General features: G+C 36.4%; 1 protein-coding gene across 1 annotated transcript; it reads right to left on the reverse strand.

Annotated features, from left to right (window-relative positions):
* Positions 1-7,240: 7,240 nt before the first annotated feature.
* Positions 7,241-9,103, reverse strand: LOC145982462 (E3 SUMO-protein ligase ZBED1-like). The gene has a single exon (XM_083115935.1). The coding sequence runs from the start codon at positions 9,101-9,103 to the stop codon at positions 7,241-7,243; it is 1,863 nt and encodes a 620-aa protein (XP_082972061.1).
* Between the last annotated feature and the right edge of the window lie 11,378 nt (positions 9,104-20,481).

Here is a 20,481-nt window from a genome sequence, read left to right on the forward strand (position 1 = left end):
ATAACCAGTATTATTATGATAGAAATGTTCTGGTGGTAGAACCTACACCTACTGTAATATCTCTGTGGTATTAACTTACATGCAGCCCATAACTTTTGGGACTGTTTCTCCTCCGTTACATTTCCTCGCCATTTACCCTTAGCGTCGCGATTAGCCTCAGAAGCAAAAAAAGCGAAATCTTATATTTGTTCTTTTCATATCTCTGAAACCACCTATACTATAGAACTACATTTAATGAATTTTGCAGTCTTCCTGTTTGATCTGTTAAATAATCCAGTCAATAAAAATATACTTACATAGAAAAATCTGTTTTTCAGATACTTTAATCGGGTAATCTACTTTGCGTATTTCCTCAGAAATATACACAATCATAGTTCTTTATAAATTTAGCACCTGATATAGAATAAGTCGAAGTCTAGTTAGAGTTGGCCTGTAAGTGCTTCTGGTACAAGTAGTTACTTGAAAAAGCAAATATTGGGTGTATAAAAGATAGCATTCTCGTGAAACAGTAAAAATCAAGCTCATTTCCTCGTAATATTAGCTGTAAGTGCTTCTTGCAGATTAACAAAGCTCTGGCGTATGGTTCTACGTCACCTATAATCCTTTGTAAGGTTCATGTTGTCCTATAAATTGTCGCTATACATACTAAGTCCCTAGTTACAGCCTAAGCTTTTAGTTTCAATCAGAGGATTTCAGTGTTCAGATAGTGATTGTAGCCTCGTATAATAAACCAAATGGAAATAACCCAAGTGTTGATGCACCCAAAAAACCAGAAATACTTCAAAAATACTTTGAAAAAGGCTATAAGGCTAAGTTATTCTTCTAGCATAGAAAAAAGTTTAGCAAGTCGACCTATGGTTCATATAGTCAGTCGTCTGTGAACTTCGTCTTGTCCTGTGAATTGTCAATATATTGATAAATGGTTATATTTAAAAAAAAGAAACAATGTTGGTAAGCGTCCAGTTGTGGACCCTTCGGTAAAGGCATTTCACTCTTTATAGACACACAATAATTTTCGTTACACTAAAAATTTGGCCTCGTATAAAGGTAAATAGTCGAAATGATAAACATTTCGTGTACTTTATCCAGTAAGCCTTAGCTATAAAGACAATAACAGCGTTACAGACATAAAAATTAAGCAAGCTTTGATATTCTAGTGGCACATAATAAATATAAAATATCCTTTAAAATACTCTGACAAATAGTTGTGGGTTATCTGAGATCAAAAATTTCAAGCCCTCTCTCCTGCATAAATAGGCTCTAGAATTCACTAAGCCTCAAAATAATATTGGGTACATAAAATAAAAAGCAGATGGAGAGTGATGCTGATCGCATCATCTCCAAACAGCAAAAACAAAAGTATATGGATGGAGCCCTACCTGATTGATATATTTAGAAAACTTTACCTAGTATAAAAGTAACAAAATACTCAGCAAACTCTAAAATAAACAAACTTTCGTTGTTATTTGAGTAATAATAAGCCTAAACTTGTAAAATAAAAGGGTAGAACTTGCCAAAACATACTTTTGCATCCAAAATATAATTGAAAACTCTTTCTTGAATAGACTAAGAGGTCTTACTTTGGTAAAATAAGCCTAAACTTGTAAAATAAAAGGGTAAAACTTGACAAAACACACTTCATGTGTACAAAATTTAATTCAAACCACATCTAAATTGTGTTATTTGAGTAAACTAGAGAATAATCCTGTAAAGTTGGAAAAAATCTCTCTCTCTCTCTCTCTCTCTCTCTCTCTTTCTGTGTGTGTGTGTGGATGTGTGTGTGTGTGTGTGTGTGTGGATGTGTCCAAAATGTAATAAAAAAAACACGTTCAAATCGTGTTATTTGAGTAAATATTAGGCTAAACTTGTGAAATAAACAGATAGAAATTGAGATCACACACTTTGTGTGTCGAAAATGTAACTAAAAATCTTTCCTGAACAGATAGAATTGTGTTATTTGAGTAAAAAAATAGGCATAAACTTGTAAATAATAAATTAAAAGTTGAAAAATCTCTTTGTAAATACAAAATTTAATAAAAAATGTTGCCTGAATAGTACAAATAGTGTTATTTTGGTAAAAATTAACATAAAGTTGTAAAATAATAAGTTAAAAGTTGAAAAAATGTCTTTGTGAGTCCAAAATTTAATAAAAAATGTTGCTTGAATAGTACAAATAGTGTTATTTTGGTAAAAATTAACTTAAAGTTGTAAAATAAACAAATAAAAGTTGAAAAAATGTCTTTGAGTCCAAAATTTAATAAAAGTGTTGCCTGAATAGTACAAATAGTGTTATTTTGGTAAACAATTAACATAAAATTGTAAAATAATAAGTTAAAAAGTTGTAAAAATATCTTTGCGAGTCCAAAATTTAATAAAAAATGTTGCCTGAATAGTACAAATAGTGTTATTTTTGTAAAAATAAGGATAAGCTGTGAAAATGTTTGACATAAAGTCAAAGTTTGGTAAAAAATAAACTCAAAATTAAATTAAATAGCACACAGTAACATACATTTACTACCTAAATCAATAATCAAAGGGTCCTAGGTTCGTTACCCCGTGATAAAAGCAAATGATGAAAACTGTAGGCCCCGTCCCTAATAGCTCTCCCTTCTTCATAGTACAGATAAAAAAAACCTGCGCTAAAGCGTCCTGTGCCTTGAAGGCAAACCTGAGCGGAATATTAATTGGCGGCGGAAACCGGTTCTACAAGCGACGCATAGCTTCAGAGATTTGACCCTTGCTGCGCATTCTCAGACATTCTTTGTTGTCTGGTTGAATCCCTCCCCTGCCCTACAGTATTGCATAGCTTTCCCCTGTTATTGCGTACTGGTTAACCTTGGAAAAACCGGTTCTGAAAATCTACCGACGCGTTCTCTGATTGGTGAATCAGGTTCTTCCTTTGTCCTGACGTTGTGACGTCATTTGACCTTGAACGCACTTCCCCCCAAATTCCTTTCTCCTCTACCTGCGCGGAGTTCAGATTCTGAGACAGTATTCTGTCTAGCGTGTGAGACCATCGTGTTTCATAACATGATGAAATTATTACATAGTACTAATTAATAATATTACATATCGCGGGTTCGAGTACCGGGACCGTCCCCAATCGTACCATTACCACCGTTCATAGCGGTTCATAAACCATAAAAACTTATTTTCAATATTATAAACATTAATTATTATCGATTTATACATTACATACTTTGCAGTAATGAATATAAAACCATATGCATAGCGTTTAGTACCTCTAATTACCTTTTATATACATATTTTTCATAAAATAAATAAATATATATTCATAAAAAGTTATAAACATGCAAATACATAAATGTAAAGTATTCTAAGTACATGCAAATGAATTCTAAGTACGTGCGAATTAGTTCTAAGTACGTGCAAATTAGTTATAAGTACGTGCAAATGAATTGCGAATATTAAACGCCCGAGGGCACAAACAGCCACTGGCGCAGATCGATACTACTCCTTCATATTATTCAAGAAGTCAAAAACCTAATTTGATCTAACGTAATCTGAATTTTTTTCTGTGGAGAGGGTCGAGCCCCATCTTGGATACATACTATTATCAATAACAGGGTTACGGAACATTCTCCGTCTTGCCTCAATAATTATTTATCTCCTTAAATTATTGTCACATTATTTTATTTCACATCACAAGAAACCAAAAACCTCATTTTATCTAGTGTAAACCTAAAACTTTCGGCCTAAGCCCCCCCTCTGGATACGTGCCTGCATGGGACTATGAATAAATTTAAATTATATGCTACTTCCTCCCTATTTACAAAGCAGTTTGAAGTTAAAACAGTGTTTTTTTTGTTGTTTTTGTACCATACTAGAGGGACAAGTATTACATGCTAATCAATTTATGCTAATAAGTTCTAAAAGATACAGAGTTCCTCTGCCGGGTCTCGGTCCACGTTGTCTTCATTTTGCTTTACTGTTTCCAGCCTATCTCTCTTTTCACTTGCTGCAATAATGGGAGAATAAATAATCACACTTGTCACGAATAATAGCCAGGCAGCTAAAATCCAGTCCCTCATATTGACTGCTGCAAGAGATAAACTTTCGATTTGTACTTTTTAATACTGAAATGTCATGAAATTATAACAGAGAGCAAAAGCGAAAGTATTTTATGCTAAAAACGGCAATACAAATGCTTACTAAGCTAAGCGTCAGGTCAACCTTGCAGCAGGTTTTAGCATATGTAGATCCAAACGTGCGCGCAAGAATATAGTTCCACTGAGACGGGTTCTATTCCGACACAACTGCATACTTGCAAGAAAACAGTTATTTAATTTGTAATATACAGACAAAATAATACATTGATTAGCAGGTATGGACTTAATTGGTTGCAATCACTGTGCAGACGAACTTAGAACCGCAGATTCGCCAACTCGAATCTGTATTGCGTTGAAGAGACATTGAAACTTTAGAGCGAGTCGAGCGAGACTGAATGCGTTGCAGAGCGCGTGAAATCGCTGATACCAGTGTTGCACATCCCACTATTTTAACCCTATGTTTATTGTAGAGCGGCGAGAATGGCTGAATCTCCTGTTCAGCGCGCGGTTTTACCCGAATGTTATTTTGGGCTTCATCCGAAAGGAAATGTTCTTCAAAGTCAAGCAAGTTGTTTTAAATGCATAATCCTCCTTGCGGCAACAAGATCAAAGTAAAACAGGGCGTGAGGTGATTTGCCGTCAATGTGCACACGAATTGTATCACGGGTGTTGAATGATTTGCGGTTTGAGTTTAGCAAGAGGAAACGATTGTTTGTTGTTTGACGACAAAAGAATCTCCGCGGTATTAAAATATATCGCAGTGAGAAGAAACATGTTTATTATTTGGACGAGACGTCCTTCAACTCGGTGAGTGGGGGAAGGGGGAATAAACCATGGAAGGATACCACCATGCAAAACCACCGCCAGGGCTGAAGAAACCGACGATGAGGGGAAGGGGGAGGCTTATTGTTTCACCCACTGGCGGCAATGAAAGCTTTGTTGAAGGCGCATATTTACTTTTCAGCGCAAAGAAAGGGAAGGGTGATTATCAGCAACAAATAGACAGACCAAGATTTGAATCCTGGTTTAGTGAAGTGATTCATAAATTGAAACCAGAGTAATAGCGACAGACAATGCACCTGATTGTATATATCACCAATAACAAATCATGCTTTTTTGGTGGTACAACTTGAAGTGCGTGTGTCTTACAGTAACGGATGTATTGCGAACGAAGCAACCAAGTTTTTCATAAATCTATTTCTTTCTAAACCAAAAACAATAATTTGTCATTAAATTCAAGAGGGGCCTATCGTTGTTTACTTTTATCTTTGTTTATTTTTATTTTTGCGTGCTCGAAATATACACACATGCTCTCATGTTTAGAAGTTGTTTCGCTCTTATATTAATGACACATTTATTAAATAATATATGCGCAGAAAGTACTTTTAAAATGTTATGTTTCAGGAGACAAAGAGAAGCAAAAATACAATCCACTTGACATGCATGCGGGTTTTGATGTGTTGTGCGGTTGGCAATACTGTAGATTTTCTCAGTGTCTCCGATGTAAGCAGCTCGGCGGTTGAGGAAAGACTGGCACGGAAGATTCTGAGCTCAGTTCTCGCGCGGATTGATACATAAAACCTGCTGCAAGGTTAACCTGACGCTTGGCTTAGTGATGTGTCGTTCCGGAACGAATCGTTCCAAAGGAACGAAACCAGCAAGTGAACGAATCGTTCCGATTCCGGAAGTCGGCTGGAATCGATTCCGGAGACCTACTGCGCATGCGCTATTTTCAACAACGCCCACAAACCACTTCCACTTCTCGGTTCCCCTACTTCCCGCTATCTGCCTCAACATTGAAAAGGGACTGTTTTTTTTCCACTCTTTGGAATGTTTCCTGCTAGGAACCTCGCGGCTTTACGACCCCCCCCCCCCCGGCCTCTTCCCGTTATTGAGAAACCGGTGCCCCAAGCCATGCCCAAGCTTAATTGGCCGGGTACACATTTCAAGGTCTAGGAATGGGTCCTCTGGAACGAGTATTTGGAATCGGAACGAATTCGTTCCGACCATAAGAAAAGCCTTACACAGCAAGTGAACGAATCGTTCCGATTCCAATGGATTGATTCCGATCTACTGCGCCTGCGCAATCGTAAACAGAGATGTCTATCACTTTCACAAACCCCTCTCCCGCCCTCACGTCTCTTTCCCCTCGTCCTTCCGACCTTTTTCTCAACGTCAAAATTGAATGCATCGTTCAAAGAGGCGAGATTTGGCTGCATTGTGGATTTGAATCCACAAAATGACATTGAAGTGCAGTTACCAATTTTTAATTAAAAATAACCAGTTGCAACAAAATAAAGCTGATCACACATTTGTAAACAGGCTTACAACCTGTATTCACGTAACTCATATACTATTATCAATTATATTATTTAATGACAAAAAAAGTACTAATTTTGGTCCTTTCTAATTAGGACAATCTTTCTCCTAATATTATTACTAGAATTCGGATCCCAGATATGTACACAACGAAACATAAAATGAAGATTTAATTGAAAAGGGAATAGGAATAAGTAGATGGGACAAATTACAACTGTTCGACATATATTTTCTATTAGAATGTTATTCACGGTGGGATTTTTGCCACTTTTTGCTAATCGCAACGATGAGAATGAGTGATATGGTGAAACTGATGAGGGAAAACTCGCAAAGAATGCCCATGCCCCGACCGGGATCCGAACACGGGCCCCTGGCGACGTTTGAACTATATTCTTATAAACGCCTCCTTAGATAATCATATAACATGGAGAGAGAGAGAGATTGACTATTCAAAACTACAGAATCTCAATCTCTGTAGTACAAGGAAATGTGTATGTCATAAATGTAGGAAAAATATTCAATTGTACAGTATAAACATTAGGCTACTACGTGTATCAAGAAATTCGAAGTAAAGTGCATGGGCATTTTCGTAAAAGTATCAATACACAAATATATATAGCTAAATAAGAGTAATTACTTACCCTCATCCGTTCCTAATAACAGAATGATACTGTTGGCATCAGCTTCTAAAGTATCCGATCCAGATAAATCCAAACTTTCACTTATATACATAGAGAGTGTTTACATTAATAAGGTTAAGCCTAGGGAAGGCACGCAGAATGTTAAATAGAAAATAATATGTACAAAGTAACCTAGGTGTTTATATACAACATAAAGTCAGTCGGAACAGTCTACAAATTGTAATTTAAGAACAGCACTTTTGAAACTTTGTCACTACTTAATCTGTTCCGTCTTTCGTTAAGCAGTTGGCCACCTTTTGAGAACACGCGTTCACAGGGCACTGAAGTTGCTGGAATGCATAATCTTCGTTTCACTACTTCAAAAAGCCTGGGGTACAGTGCTTGTCTTTCTTTCCACCAGAGCAGGGGGTCATCCGTTCTGTTAATTAGCCCCTCCTGTAAATATTTATCTGTTTCTACTATTCCAGCAGCAGTGGGATTTTTTGGTTGCAGCAAGTTTGTCACCTTCCTGTCAAAATCTTGCCACAACATGGACGTAACTACTGCGGGCTGAGGCAATGATGTTTCGTGGTGCACCTCTTCATCATTTCTGATTTTAATGTTCCTGGCTTTGTGCGATACCGATTGGTATGCAGCCCTGAATGCCCGTTCATCATGAAATCCCTGCCTCTTAAATCGGGGATCAAGAAGCGTTGCTTCGGCCAACAAAGGCGTATCCTCTAATTTTGAGAACCTATCTTGCAATTCCTGCATACATTTCTCGTTCATCATTTGGAGTTCAGGTGGTAAATTAGGTTCTTGGGATGCATTTGAGACATGACGAATTAAAGCCTTGCCCAATAATATTGTTTTAGTTATAGTTACGTCTTTTTCGCTGCTTATTTCTTTAGTCACCTCTTCAAAAGCTTTTAGAATGGTGCACGCTTTCTCTATTGTCGTCCATTCGGATGTTGATAGTTGCTGAAGATCAGGGTTGCATACCGCTAGAGCTGACGTAACTGGTTCTCGCAATTGCAACATTCTTTGAAACATGTAATAAGTTGAATTCCACCTTGTTGGTACATCTTGTTTCAGTTTAAGGTCGGGATATCCCATCTGCTGCTGGAGAGATTTCAATTTACTCATTGCTTTTGGGCTTCTCTTAAAAAACTCAACAATGGATTTTACTTTCGTTTGTGTGGTTTTTATTTTTTCTAGTCCCTTCTGCACAACCAAATTGATACTGTGAGCAAAACATGGGACGTGGCGCCACCCACCTATGCGCACAGCAGCAACAATATTTGCGGCATTGTCAGTGACAATTGCGGCCACTTTCTCTTCCAAACCCCACTCGCTGATTACTCTTTTCATTTCACTTGACAGGTTTTCTGCAGTATGGTTTAAACCATACTGGAAGCAGTCCAAGAGAAATGATTTCAATTGACAGTGGTCGTCGACAAAGTGTACTGTCAAAGCAATGAAACTTTCATTGTTGATTGACGTCCAACCATCTGTCGTTAGAGCAACTGCTGTGGCATTCTTGAGAACGTCTTTCACCTTTTCCACTGTTTGGTTGTATATCAATGGTATTAAACTGTTCGAAATGGTCTTTCTGGAAGGGAGACTGTAATTTGAATTTAGCATGGACACAAAATTTCTAAATTCGGCATCCTCTACCAAACTAAATGGATGATATTCTTTTACTACCATCCTGATTAACTGTTCGTCTATTTTCTTCATTGCGTTGGGTGGCAAAGGTCTTGGTAGGAACTGGGAAATTGAAGATTGAGAAAATGTAGAGGCGGGCAATTGTGATACACTGACGGGTTGAGAACAGGAGGCGGAAGCTGAAGTTCCAGGCTGTGGTACAATAGGTGTAGAAGTATTTTCTTTCACGGATGTCTTTGCTGTCCTAGGTCTTGTTACGTCCATTCCTGGATGTTTTCTAGCAGCGTGACGGGTTAAATTTGTTGTGGAACCACAATTGAACGATAGAACACACGAACAAAAACCACATTTAGCCTTATTCGGCGATATTTCTGTAAAATACTGCCAAATTACGCTGCGTTTTCTTCCTTCCTTGCTCTTCTCCATCATCCAGATATTTTCACAGCACAAATAAACACTACACAAACGAGAATTAATAAGTACACAACAATTAATAAGTATCGCCTTTTGAAATAAAATACATTAAACAAAACACACTACCCTAGGCTCAATCCTTTAGTAACAAAATTTCCACACTCCGCGAATTATTCGTCGGTCGCTCGATGTATTAATTCACGAATTATTATCGCTACGTTGCACTCACTGTTCCGCGCTCACAAACCGAAGCCAACGAAACCAGCACGACGAAAGTTTCACGTACGATTGTCCGAATGTTCAGTGTTGGACATAGGGTCTACGATTGTGGAAAAACATCTGGAGAACAGATTTTTCAGAGGTGCAGTCCTTTTGGAAATTTGAAAGCATGGTACCGTACTGCAGGCACGTAGCCAGTACGGGGATTCGGGAGGTTGAACCCCCCTCCCCCTTCGAAATCCTACGAATATCTAATTTAAAGAGTGTATAGTGGTAATTAATTATTTTATTTCCTTAACAGGATTAAACATCTTGCATAATAACTTTTAATATATTGAGAAATTAATCTTCAGGGCTTCTATCTCTACCACCTTTTTGCCTTTAGATAGCGGCTGCTGATAACGGATGAGCCACTCCGAAATAAAATTCTGTCTACGGGCCTGTGTACTGGTATTGTAAACTTTTCGTTATTGATTGATTTGCTTTATTTTACTTCGCTTTTGTACCACTCTTGTCTAATTGCGAAGATGGTGATGAATGATATATGAAATTGATGAATGGACACTCTGCACATCCATGCCCAGCCCGGGATTGGAACCCGGGGCCCTTGCCATTGTAGCACGATGTGCTTCCATTCCGCCACGGCGGCCGCCAAACTTTTCCTTACAGCTAAGCATTTTTCATTCTGAACTTCTAGATCACGAACTTGTAGTTTCTGGGTTCGAAACCAAGGTTGGGCATTCCCTTGTCGGTGTCCCGTCATCAGTTTCATCTAAGCATAAATAATCCACCAGCTTGGCGGCCAGCATTTTATGTGGACGACAGTTCAATCTCGCCACTCAATTTCGCTGGTTCGAGTCCCGGGCTGGGCATGGGTGTTCTTTCTTCACAACTAGTCATTATCCTCATTGCTGCGATAGACAAACATGATAGAAAAAAAACGTAATGTAAAGAGGGTACGAAATCATTGAAGACTGGTGGGGAGAGAGAAAAATCTTAACAAACACACAAACACACGCACGCACACACACACACACAATGTGTGTGTGTGGGTGTGTGTGTGTGTGTGTATTTTTCATACAAAAGTAAGTTTACAAGTATTCTTTGTAACGCTGGGTTCTTATATTTTACGAATATTTACGAGCAGAGCGCATAAATTAGTCAAGTTTAGATCTCGCTACCGAAATTTTTGGGTTAAATTCCCGGCCTGGGCATGGGTGTTCTTTCGTCCCTTCACCAATTTCATCATTCATTCATCCTCATCGCGATTAGCCAAACGTGGTAGAAATGCGACACCAAATAAGAAATTGATTGGATTTATTTACACCAAATAAGAAATTGATTGGATTGATTTGGTGTTTTAAGTCCACTTTATGCACAGTAACAGTGGCGTGCTCAGGATTTTGGAAAGGGAGGGGTTATGAACACTTTTATTGGTAGTCTGCCCTTATTTTGCCATCTTTTCCTACATTTGATGTTCTTTTTTAGGAATGCTGGTCCAAAGGGGGGGTTATAACCCCCACCAACCCCCCTTGGGCACGCCACTGCACAGTAAGGCCAATTGGGACTGGACCTACAGTTTAAAGTGGGATCCGAACCACTAAGTGCCTCCACCGGGATTCGAACCCGGGACCCCTTGATTACAAGGCGACGGGTAGGCCGCGACACCAAATAACAAAAATACGAAGTACAAGTGAGGATTTACGAAATATGTAAGCTATAAGAGGCTAAACAATTCAAATAAGTTCTTCGGTATGCTTATGCATTTCGACAACCTGCATGGATTACATATTATTGAAGTCGAGAAGTACAACTTGCTGATGCTCGCTGTTGAAAAGTTCCGAACTTTCTCTCCATGCCCAGACCGGGAACCTTAAAACCTCAAATAACTGTGCATGTACAAGCCGGCAGCCGACGAGAAGATCGCAGAATGAAGGGTGACGGGGCACAGAGGGAAAGGGAGGGTCAGGTTCATTTGCAGAATTTATGGGTTGGTGGGGGGTTGTCGGGGAGATGGAAGTCTTGTTTTCTTCTTGGCGGGTCATTGTCAAGCTGACGAGAAGAGTTCTGCCGAACACCCAAGTGGAAGCTGCCCTCTCCACACTTCCTTTGCAGGAAAATCTAGTCAGCTGTTAGAAAAATTCCCTTCTGGACTTTAAAATTCCCTTTTTTTTTAAAAAAAAAAAAGGAGATAAAAATAGAAACAAATGGCACTAATTGTAGAATTATCCAGCACTTTCGGTCTAGGAGGATGATAGTCCGAGTAGAATCTTAAGCGGAGAAGTGTAAAGGTAAATTTTGCACGAAATTAGGCGTTTGTAAATAAACTTTATTAGGGCGTGTCGCGAAAAATTGAATGAGCGTGTACTTAATTTATTATCTTCACATTACACATTAAATTTACAAAATTTGCTTTATCTTCAGACCTTATTACTAATTAATTAAACTTTTAACTCGATTACGATCAACCGAGTTCGAATTTAAACGAAATATGACATTTCAGGTGTTTATTCTTCACAAAAAGCTAAAGGCAGAAGAAAACGTGAGTCTGAAATAAGCAATAAAATAGTGTATTATTCATGACGTCTAAATTACTGCACAAGGGAATAGGCGAGTCAGTGAGTCTTGGAACGAGTATTTGGAATCTGAATAAATCTAAGTGGAATTCGTTCCAACAGCCTGGTTTAAAAAGCGGCTTATGGATAATGTGATTCTGCAAAATTCTGCCTAGCAGAGAAAAATTTCCCACCGGTATAACAAAAAAGCAATCCCTTTCGACCTTAAAATTTCTTGTCTTCCACAACCAAGAAATATAACAATAAAATAGAAAATAAATGGTCCCTACTTTCAGGATTTATCCAGAAGTTCTAATCTAGGAGGGTGTAAGTGATGTAGAGGCAAATTTAGCACCAAATTAGACTGATTGATTGATTTGCTTTATTTTACTTCACTTTTTGTGCCACTTTTCGCTAATTTGCGAAGATGGGGACGAGTGATGACTGATGAAATTGATGAACGGACACTCACAAATATCCGTGGATTCGAACGCAGAACCCCGGGTGTCATAGCACGATGTGCTAAACAATCCGCCACTCGGCTTCCAAATTAGATGTTTGTGAATAAATTTCAAGGGGGTCTGTTGCGAAAAAAATATATTAGTGTTATTTAGAGGTGGATATATCACTGAGTATATAGTGAATTTATTTTCTTCATATTAGACAAAATCTGCTTTATTTTAGTCGATGTTAAATAATATTTTAACTTGAATGTTGTCAATCACGATCACCTGAGTTCAAATGGCAAGAAAATACATTTCAGGTGTTACATCGTAACGTTACCAATTACGTCTAATTCCACAGTTTCTTCCACATTTTAGATGTTTCGCCCTTTTCCCTTCCTTGGCTACAAAATTTCCCGTTCCTGGAAAAGTTTCCTGCTGGGACCTCGCGGCTAAACTCCTCTCTAGTGATGGGTCGTTCGTGAACGAGTCGTTCAAAAGTAACGACTCTCTCTTGTGAGCGGTGAACGACTCGTTCACCAGAATTGAACGACACGTTCAAAGAGTCGTATGTGTGCCACGACTCCTCCGCCCGCCAAGCAACTATTATTCCATTATTCCCTCTCCTTTCCACGAATTTTGCGAGGAAGGCGCATGCGCAAGTGTATACTCGCCTGGCGGCCGGAATTTTTGAAAGAAAGCAAGTCGATTCTGCGGGCAGAAAATGGGGACTGGAGAGGAGAGGGAGGGGGTGGGTCCTCTCTGTTCCTTTTCCCTACCCCTAGTTGAGTGAAGCGGGCAGAAACGTGCCGTGTACGATGAGAGGGGAAGGAGCATGCTCGCGAGTCGACTCTTTCCTTCGTTCAAAGAGTCGTGGCACACTTTAGCGACTCTTTGAACGTGTCGTTCAATTCTGGTGAACGAGTCGTTCACCGCTCACAAGAGAGAGTCGTTACTTTTGATACTTATCAAATAAACAAATAAAGATCTAAGAAAAAAAAGCAAACAACCTAAGTCAAATTCAAGCAGCAAGAGGAATACACAGAAACCAACATGGCATCCAGAAAGAAAAATCAGTAGTCACACCCATAGCACAGTTTAAAAAACTACATAGCTGAAACCTTAGAGAAACATAAAACTGCAAACACAATATATATCTAGATTCTTCCAAGGCATAGGATAGAATAAAAACATGGCTTGCTTATGGACAAACTCAACAACATAGGAATAAAATAGACAAGCAATCATTTTTTCAGTAGAAAATTCCAATTACTCAAGTAAGCTACATCATACGTAGTACATAAGAAGAGCAAATTAACATCATCAGCAGTAAACCATCATGCAACTTCTACCTGCTGAAACAACTAAGTGAGTATAATTTATCAGAAAAATGCCTACATTTCAGCCTAATTTACCTCTACATTAATAATACTACCAGGATACTAAGGCTTCAAAAGTGAACACTAAAAATAATGTTCAGACTAAAGTATAGGGCATCTTGCAAAGGATTATTACTCCCTACATCTACAAGTTAACAACAATTATTCTAAATACTACGAACTTGGACAAAATATAGTCAAATACACAACACAAGAAGGAAAATAATTACAAGTAAAACAGCAGACACTCAATATCTAAAAACAATCATGTAAAAATATTCTACAACAAACTGCCTCATAACATAAAACTGCTAAGTCCCCAAAACATATACAAATACAATCAATAAAAACTACTTGAAAAGGGAAAACTGACTACAGTCTCACAGAGTTGATGTAAAATAACAGCAAAACCTAGAAGCATGCACAGTCAATAGTGCCCATTTTGGATACAGTTCACATGCAAACTATCATGAAAAGGTTCAAAACAGTCTCCCAGCTCAGTTCTCATCTATACTTGGACAACAAAATCCTACAACAAATTCTCAGAAATCCTACCTTTCCTACCCTTGCTTAAATAGCTAAAGTGCAATCTTCATACTAAAACATTGAAAAAAGGTATATCTATTTACAGAAAAGTGTGTACACATGTGTTTGTCTGCGTGTACTCTTAGATAAATTGATAAAAAAGCAATATAGTTATAAATCAAAGACTATACCTAATAATATTAATTTCAAAATAAGGTGATAGAAAAAAGATCTAATAACTACAGTATAAGCTTTTAATTTTTGTTAATTACAAAAAAATAAAAGTTAAATACAGTAAATAAACTTGATCCCTTACATTGAAAAAGAAACATAAATTGAGAGTATTTGAAAATAAAATCCTTAGGAAAATATTTGGGCCTAAAACAGATGAGGATACAGATGAGTGGAGAAGGTTGCGTAATTTAGAAGTACATAATTTGTATTCATGTCCAGATATTATTAGAATGATTAAATCAAGAAGACTTAGGTGTGTAGATCATATGGTACGAATGGGAGAGGAAAGAAGAGTATACAGGATTCTTGTTGGGAAACCTGATGGTAAAAAATCAATAGGAAGACCAAAACAAAGATGGAGGGATAATGTAGAGATGTACCAAAAGGAAATTGGTAGGGAAGGAAAGGAGTATATAGATGTTGCTCAGGACAGGGACAGATGAAAGGCATGTGTTGCTGCAGGCATGAACATTCGGGTTTAAGAAGGCTAGAGAGTTAGTTAGTTATACATTAAATAAGCATAATATTTGGATTGTAAGTAGAGAATATAACAAATGTACAATGCATTGTGCGAAAACTGTCAACTTTGCATTATAAGCAGAAAATTAAACCAGTTTGCCCTAGAAATACATTTTAAGAATAGCCCAATATAGCATGCGTAATAGAAAATTAAGAAAACTTTCTGATGCATAAAAGTACTGACTAGTGCTGAATGACTCAATTACTGTAAAATATTATTCTCTGATTCAAGTAATTTAACTGTAAACATTATCTTTTGTGTGTAAAATATAATTGTTAGTTGAACTGATAAGTACAAATATTAACTTTATACGCCTTCATACACTCTAAATAACATAACTTTGATACATAAATTAGTAACAATTTGTTAAAAATTAAGTTAAACTGTAGAATTGTTTTCTTAAATAAATATAAAGTAGTAAAAATACTAAACAAATAATTCCTTCTTTTCCTATTTAAAGGATGCCAAACAGTGTAAACCAGTTGTTAGTGGCTAAATAACATAAAATTTGAAGGCAGTAACAATATTTTTTAAAAAATACTGTTTTTACCCAACTTTGTGAATTAAATACTAGTACATTTTGTCAAATTATAAATAAAATATACCTATTTCTTTGGTATTTGTACTAAAGTGAAGAAAATGTTACTAAAACTTGGCTAGTACAGTAAATCTGAGAGTTTTAGCTTTATTTGTCCGTAACTGGATATAATTGTAACTTGTTAATCTCGCCAAACACAATATTTACCTCAATTTTGGAAGCTAGCTGAACTTTAGCGTTTCGAATTACATATAGTGAAGGCCTCTATAGTGGAAAAATACACCCAGTCTGTAAAAATTTGGAAATGTTGTCTCCTTCTCTGTCGAACCAGACCAAGAGTGTTCTCAAGTGTTTCAATATATTTCTTAACATAACTAACTTTTCAAGAAAAGAATACCTTGTGACCAGATAGCTTAGTTGGTATAGCGTTAGGCTTTTAACCTATCTGTCCAGGGTTCGAGTCTCTGTCTGGGCGATAACAATTTTTAAATTTTGTCATCGGATCTTTTGCAGAATGGATATAAAATATGTTTACAGTCTAACAGATTATTATTTATCTAAAATTTTGCAAATAAGCTTTTAAGTTTCTCAAATATCAGCATCTTTAGCTAACAGTACAGCATAACCAGTATTATTATGATAGAAATGTTCTGGTGGTAGAACCTACACCTACTGTAATATCTCTGTGGTATTAACTTACATGCAGCCCATAACTTTTGGGACTGTTTCTCCTCCGTTACATTTCCTCGCCATTTACCCTTAGCGTCGCGATTAGCCTCAGAAGCAAAAAAAGCGAAATCTTATATTTGTTCTTTTCATATCTCTGAAACCACCTATACTATAGAACTACATTTAATGAATTTTGCAGTCTTCCTGTTTGATCTGTTAAATAATCCAGTCAATAAAAATATACTTACATAGAAAAATCTGTTTTTCAGATACTTTAATCGGGTAATCTACTTTGCGTATTTCCTCAGAAATATACACAATCATAGTTCTTTATAAATTTAGCACCTGATATAGAATAAGTCGAAGTCTAGTTAGAGTTGGCCTGTAAGTGCTTCTGGTACAAGTAGTTACTTGAAAAAGCAAATATTGGGTGTATAAAAGATAGCATTCTCGTGAAACAGTAAAAATCAAGCTCATTTCCTCGTAATATTAGCTGTAAGTGCTTCTTGCAGATTAACAAAGCTCTGGCGTATGGTTCTACGTCACCTATAATCCTTTGTAAGGTTCATGTTGTCCTATAAATTGTCGCTATACATACTAAGTCCCTAGTTACAGCCTAAGCTTTTAGTTTCAATCAGAGGATTTCAGTGTTCAGATAGTGATTGTAGCCTCGTATAATAAACCAAATGGAAATAACCCAAGTGTTGATGCACCCAAAAAACCAGAAATACTTCAAAAATACTTTGAAAAAGGCTATAAGGCTAAGTTATTCTTCTAGCATAGAAAAAAGTTTAGCAAGTCGACCTATGGTTCATATAGTCAGTCGTCTGTGAACTTCGTCTTGTCCTGTGAATTGTCAATATATTGATAAATGGTTATATTTAAAAAAAAGAAACAATGTTGGTAAGCGTCCAGTTGTGGACCCTTCGGTAAAGGCATTTCACTCTTTATAGACACACAATAATTTTCGTTACACTAAAAATTTGGCCTCGTATAAAGGTAAATAGTCGAAATGATAAACATTTCGTGTACTTTATCCAGTAAGCCTTAGCTATAAAGACAATAACAGCGTTACAGACATAAAAATTAAGCAAGCTTTGATATTCTAGTGGCACATAATAAATATAAAATATCCTTTAAAATACTCTGACAAATAGTTGTGGGTTATCTGAGATCAAAAATTTCAAGCCCTCTCTCCTGCATAAATAGGCTCTAGAATTCACTAAGCCTCAAAATAATATTGGGTACATAAAATAAAAAGCAGATGGAGAGTGATGCTGATCGCATCATCTCCAAACAGCAAAAACAAAAGTATATGGATGGAGCCCTACCTGATTGATATATTTAGAAAACTTTACCTAGTATAAAAGTAACAAAATACTCAGCAAACTCTAAAATAAACAAACTTTCGTTGTTATTTGAGTAATAATAAGCCTAAACTTGTAAAATAAAAGGGTAGAACTTGCCAAAACATACTTTTGCATCCAAAATATAATTGAAAACTCTTTCTTGAATAGACTAAGAGGTCTTACTTTGGTAAAATAAGCCTAAACTTGTAAAATAAAAGGGTAAAACTTGACAAAACACACTTCATGTGTACAAAATTTAATTCAAACCACATCTAAATTGTGTTATTTGAGTAAACTAGAGAATAATCCTGTAAAGTTGGAAAAAATCTCTCTCTCTCTCTCTCTCTCTCTCTCTCTTTCTGTGTGTGTGTGTGGATGTGTGTGTGTGTGTGTGTGTGTGGATGTGTCCAAAATGTAATAAAAAAAACACGTTCAAATCGTGTTATTTGAGTAAATATTAGGCTAAACTTGTGAAATAAACAGATAGAAATTGAGATCACACACTTTGTGTGTCGAAAATGTAACTAAAAATCTTTCCTGAACAGATAGAATTGTGTTATTTGAGTAAAAAAATAGGCATAAACTTGTAAATAATAAATTAAAAGTTGAAAAATCTCTTTGTAAATACAAAATTTAATAAAAAATGTTGCCTGAATAGTACAAATAGTGTTATTTTGGTAAAAATTAACATAAAGTTGTAAAATAATAAGTTAAAAGTTGAAAAAATGTCTTTGTGAGTCCAAAATTTAATAAAAAATGTTGCTTGAATAGTACAAATAGTGTTATTTTGGTAAAAATTAACTTAAAGTTGTAAAATAAACAAATAAAAGTTGAAAAAATGTCTTTGAGTCCAAAATTTAATAAAAGTGTTGCCTGAATAGTACAAATAGTGTTATTTTGGTAAACAATTAACATAAAATTGTAAAATAATAAGTTAAAAAGTTGTAAAAATATCTTTGCGAGTCCAAAATTTAATAAAAAATGTTGCCTGAATAGTACAAATAGTGTTATTTTTGTAAAAATAAGGATAAGCTGTGAAAATGTTTGACATAAAGTCAAAGTTTGGTAAAAAATAAACTCAAAATTAAATTAAATAGCACACAGTAACATACATTTACTACCTAAATCAATAATCAAAGGGTCCTAGGTTCGTTACCCCGTGATAAAAGCAAATGATGAAAACTGTAGGCCCCGTCCCTAATAGCTCTCCCTTCTTCATAGTACAGATAAAAAAAACCTGCGCTAAAGCGTCCTGTGCCTTGAAGGCAAACCTGAGCGGAATATTAATTGGCGGCGGAAACCGGTTCTACAAGCGACGCATAGCTTCAGAGATTTGACCCTTGCTGCGCATTCTCAGACATTCTTTGTTGTCTGGTTGAATCCCTCCCCTGCCCTACAGTATTGCATAGCTTTCCCCTGTTATTGCGTACTGGTTAACCTTGGAAAAACCGGTTCTGAAAATCTACCGACGCGTTCTCTGATTGGTGAATCAGGTTCTTCCTTTGTCCTGACGTTGTGACGTCATTTGACCTTGAACGCACTTCCCCCCAAATTCCTTTCTCCTCTACCTGCGCGGAGTTCAGATTCTGAGACAGTATTCTGTCTAGCGTGTGAGACCATCGTGTTTCATAACATGATGAAATTATTACATAGTACTAATTAATAATATTACATATCGCGGGTTCGAGTACCGGGACCGTCCCCAATCGTACCATTACCACCGTTCATAGCGGTTCATAAACCATAAAAACTTATTTTCAATATTATAAACATTAATTATTATCGATTTATACATTACATACTTTGCAGTAATGAATATAAAACCATATGCATAGCGTTTAGTACCTCTAATTACCTTTTATATACATATTTTTCATAAAATAAATAAATATATATTCATAAAAAGTTATAAACATGCAAATACATAAATGTAAAGTATTCTAAGTACATGCAAATGAATTCTAAGTACGTGCGAATTAGTTCTAAGTACGTGCAAATTAGTTATAAGTACGTGCAAATGAATTGCGAATATTAAACGCCCGAGGGCACAAACAGCCACTGGCGCAGATCGATACTACTCCTTCATATTATTCAAGAAGTCAAAAACCTAATTTGATCTAACGTAATCTGAATTTTTTTCTGTGGAGAGGGTCGAGCCCCATCTTGGATACATACTATTATCAATAACAGGGTTACGGAACATTCTCCGTCTTGCCTCAATAATTATTTATCTCCTTAAATTATTGTCACATTATTTTATTTCACATCACAAGAAACCAAAAACCTCATTTTATCTAGTGTAAACCTAAAACTTTCGGCCTAAGCCCCCCCTCTGGATACGTGCCTGCATGGGACTATGAATAAATTTAAATTATATGCTACTTCCTCCCTATTTACAAAGCAGTTTGAAGTTAAAACAGTGTTTTTTTTGTTGTTTTTGTACCATACTAGAGGGACAAGTATTACATGCTAATCAATTTATGCTAATAAGTTCTAAAAGATACAGAGTTCCTCTGCCGGGTCTCGGTCCACGTTGTCTTCATTTTGCTTTACTGTTTCCAGCCTATCTCTCTTTTCACTTGCTGCAATAATGGGAGAATAAATAATCACACTTGTCACGAATAATAGCCAGGCAGCTAAAATCCAGTCCCTCATATTGACTGCTGCAAGAGATAAACTTTCGATTTGTACTTTTTAATACTGAAATGTCATGAAATTATAACAGAGAGCAAAAGCGAAAGTATTTTATGCTAAAAACGGCAATACAAATGCTTACTAAGCTAAGCGTCAGGTCAACCTTGCAGCAGGTTTTAGCATATGTAGATCCAAACGTGCGCGCAAGAATATAGTTCCACTGAGACGGGTTCTATTCCGACACAACTGCATACTTGCAAGAAAACAGTTATTTAATTTGTAATATACAGACAAAATAATACATTGATTAGCAGGTATGGACTTA

The sequence above is a fragment of the Lepisma saccharinum genome, unplaced genomic scaffold (genome assembly GCF_977018435.1).
Source record: "Lepisma saccharinum unplaced genomic scaffold, izLepSacc3.1 HAP1_SCAFFOLD_182, whole genome shotgun sequence".
In the NCBI taxonomy this organism is placed as follows: domain Eukaryota; kingdom Metazoa; phylum Arthropoda; class Insecta; order Zygentoma; family Lepismatidae; genus Lepisma; species Lepisma saccharinum.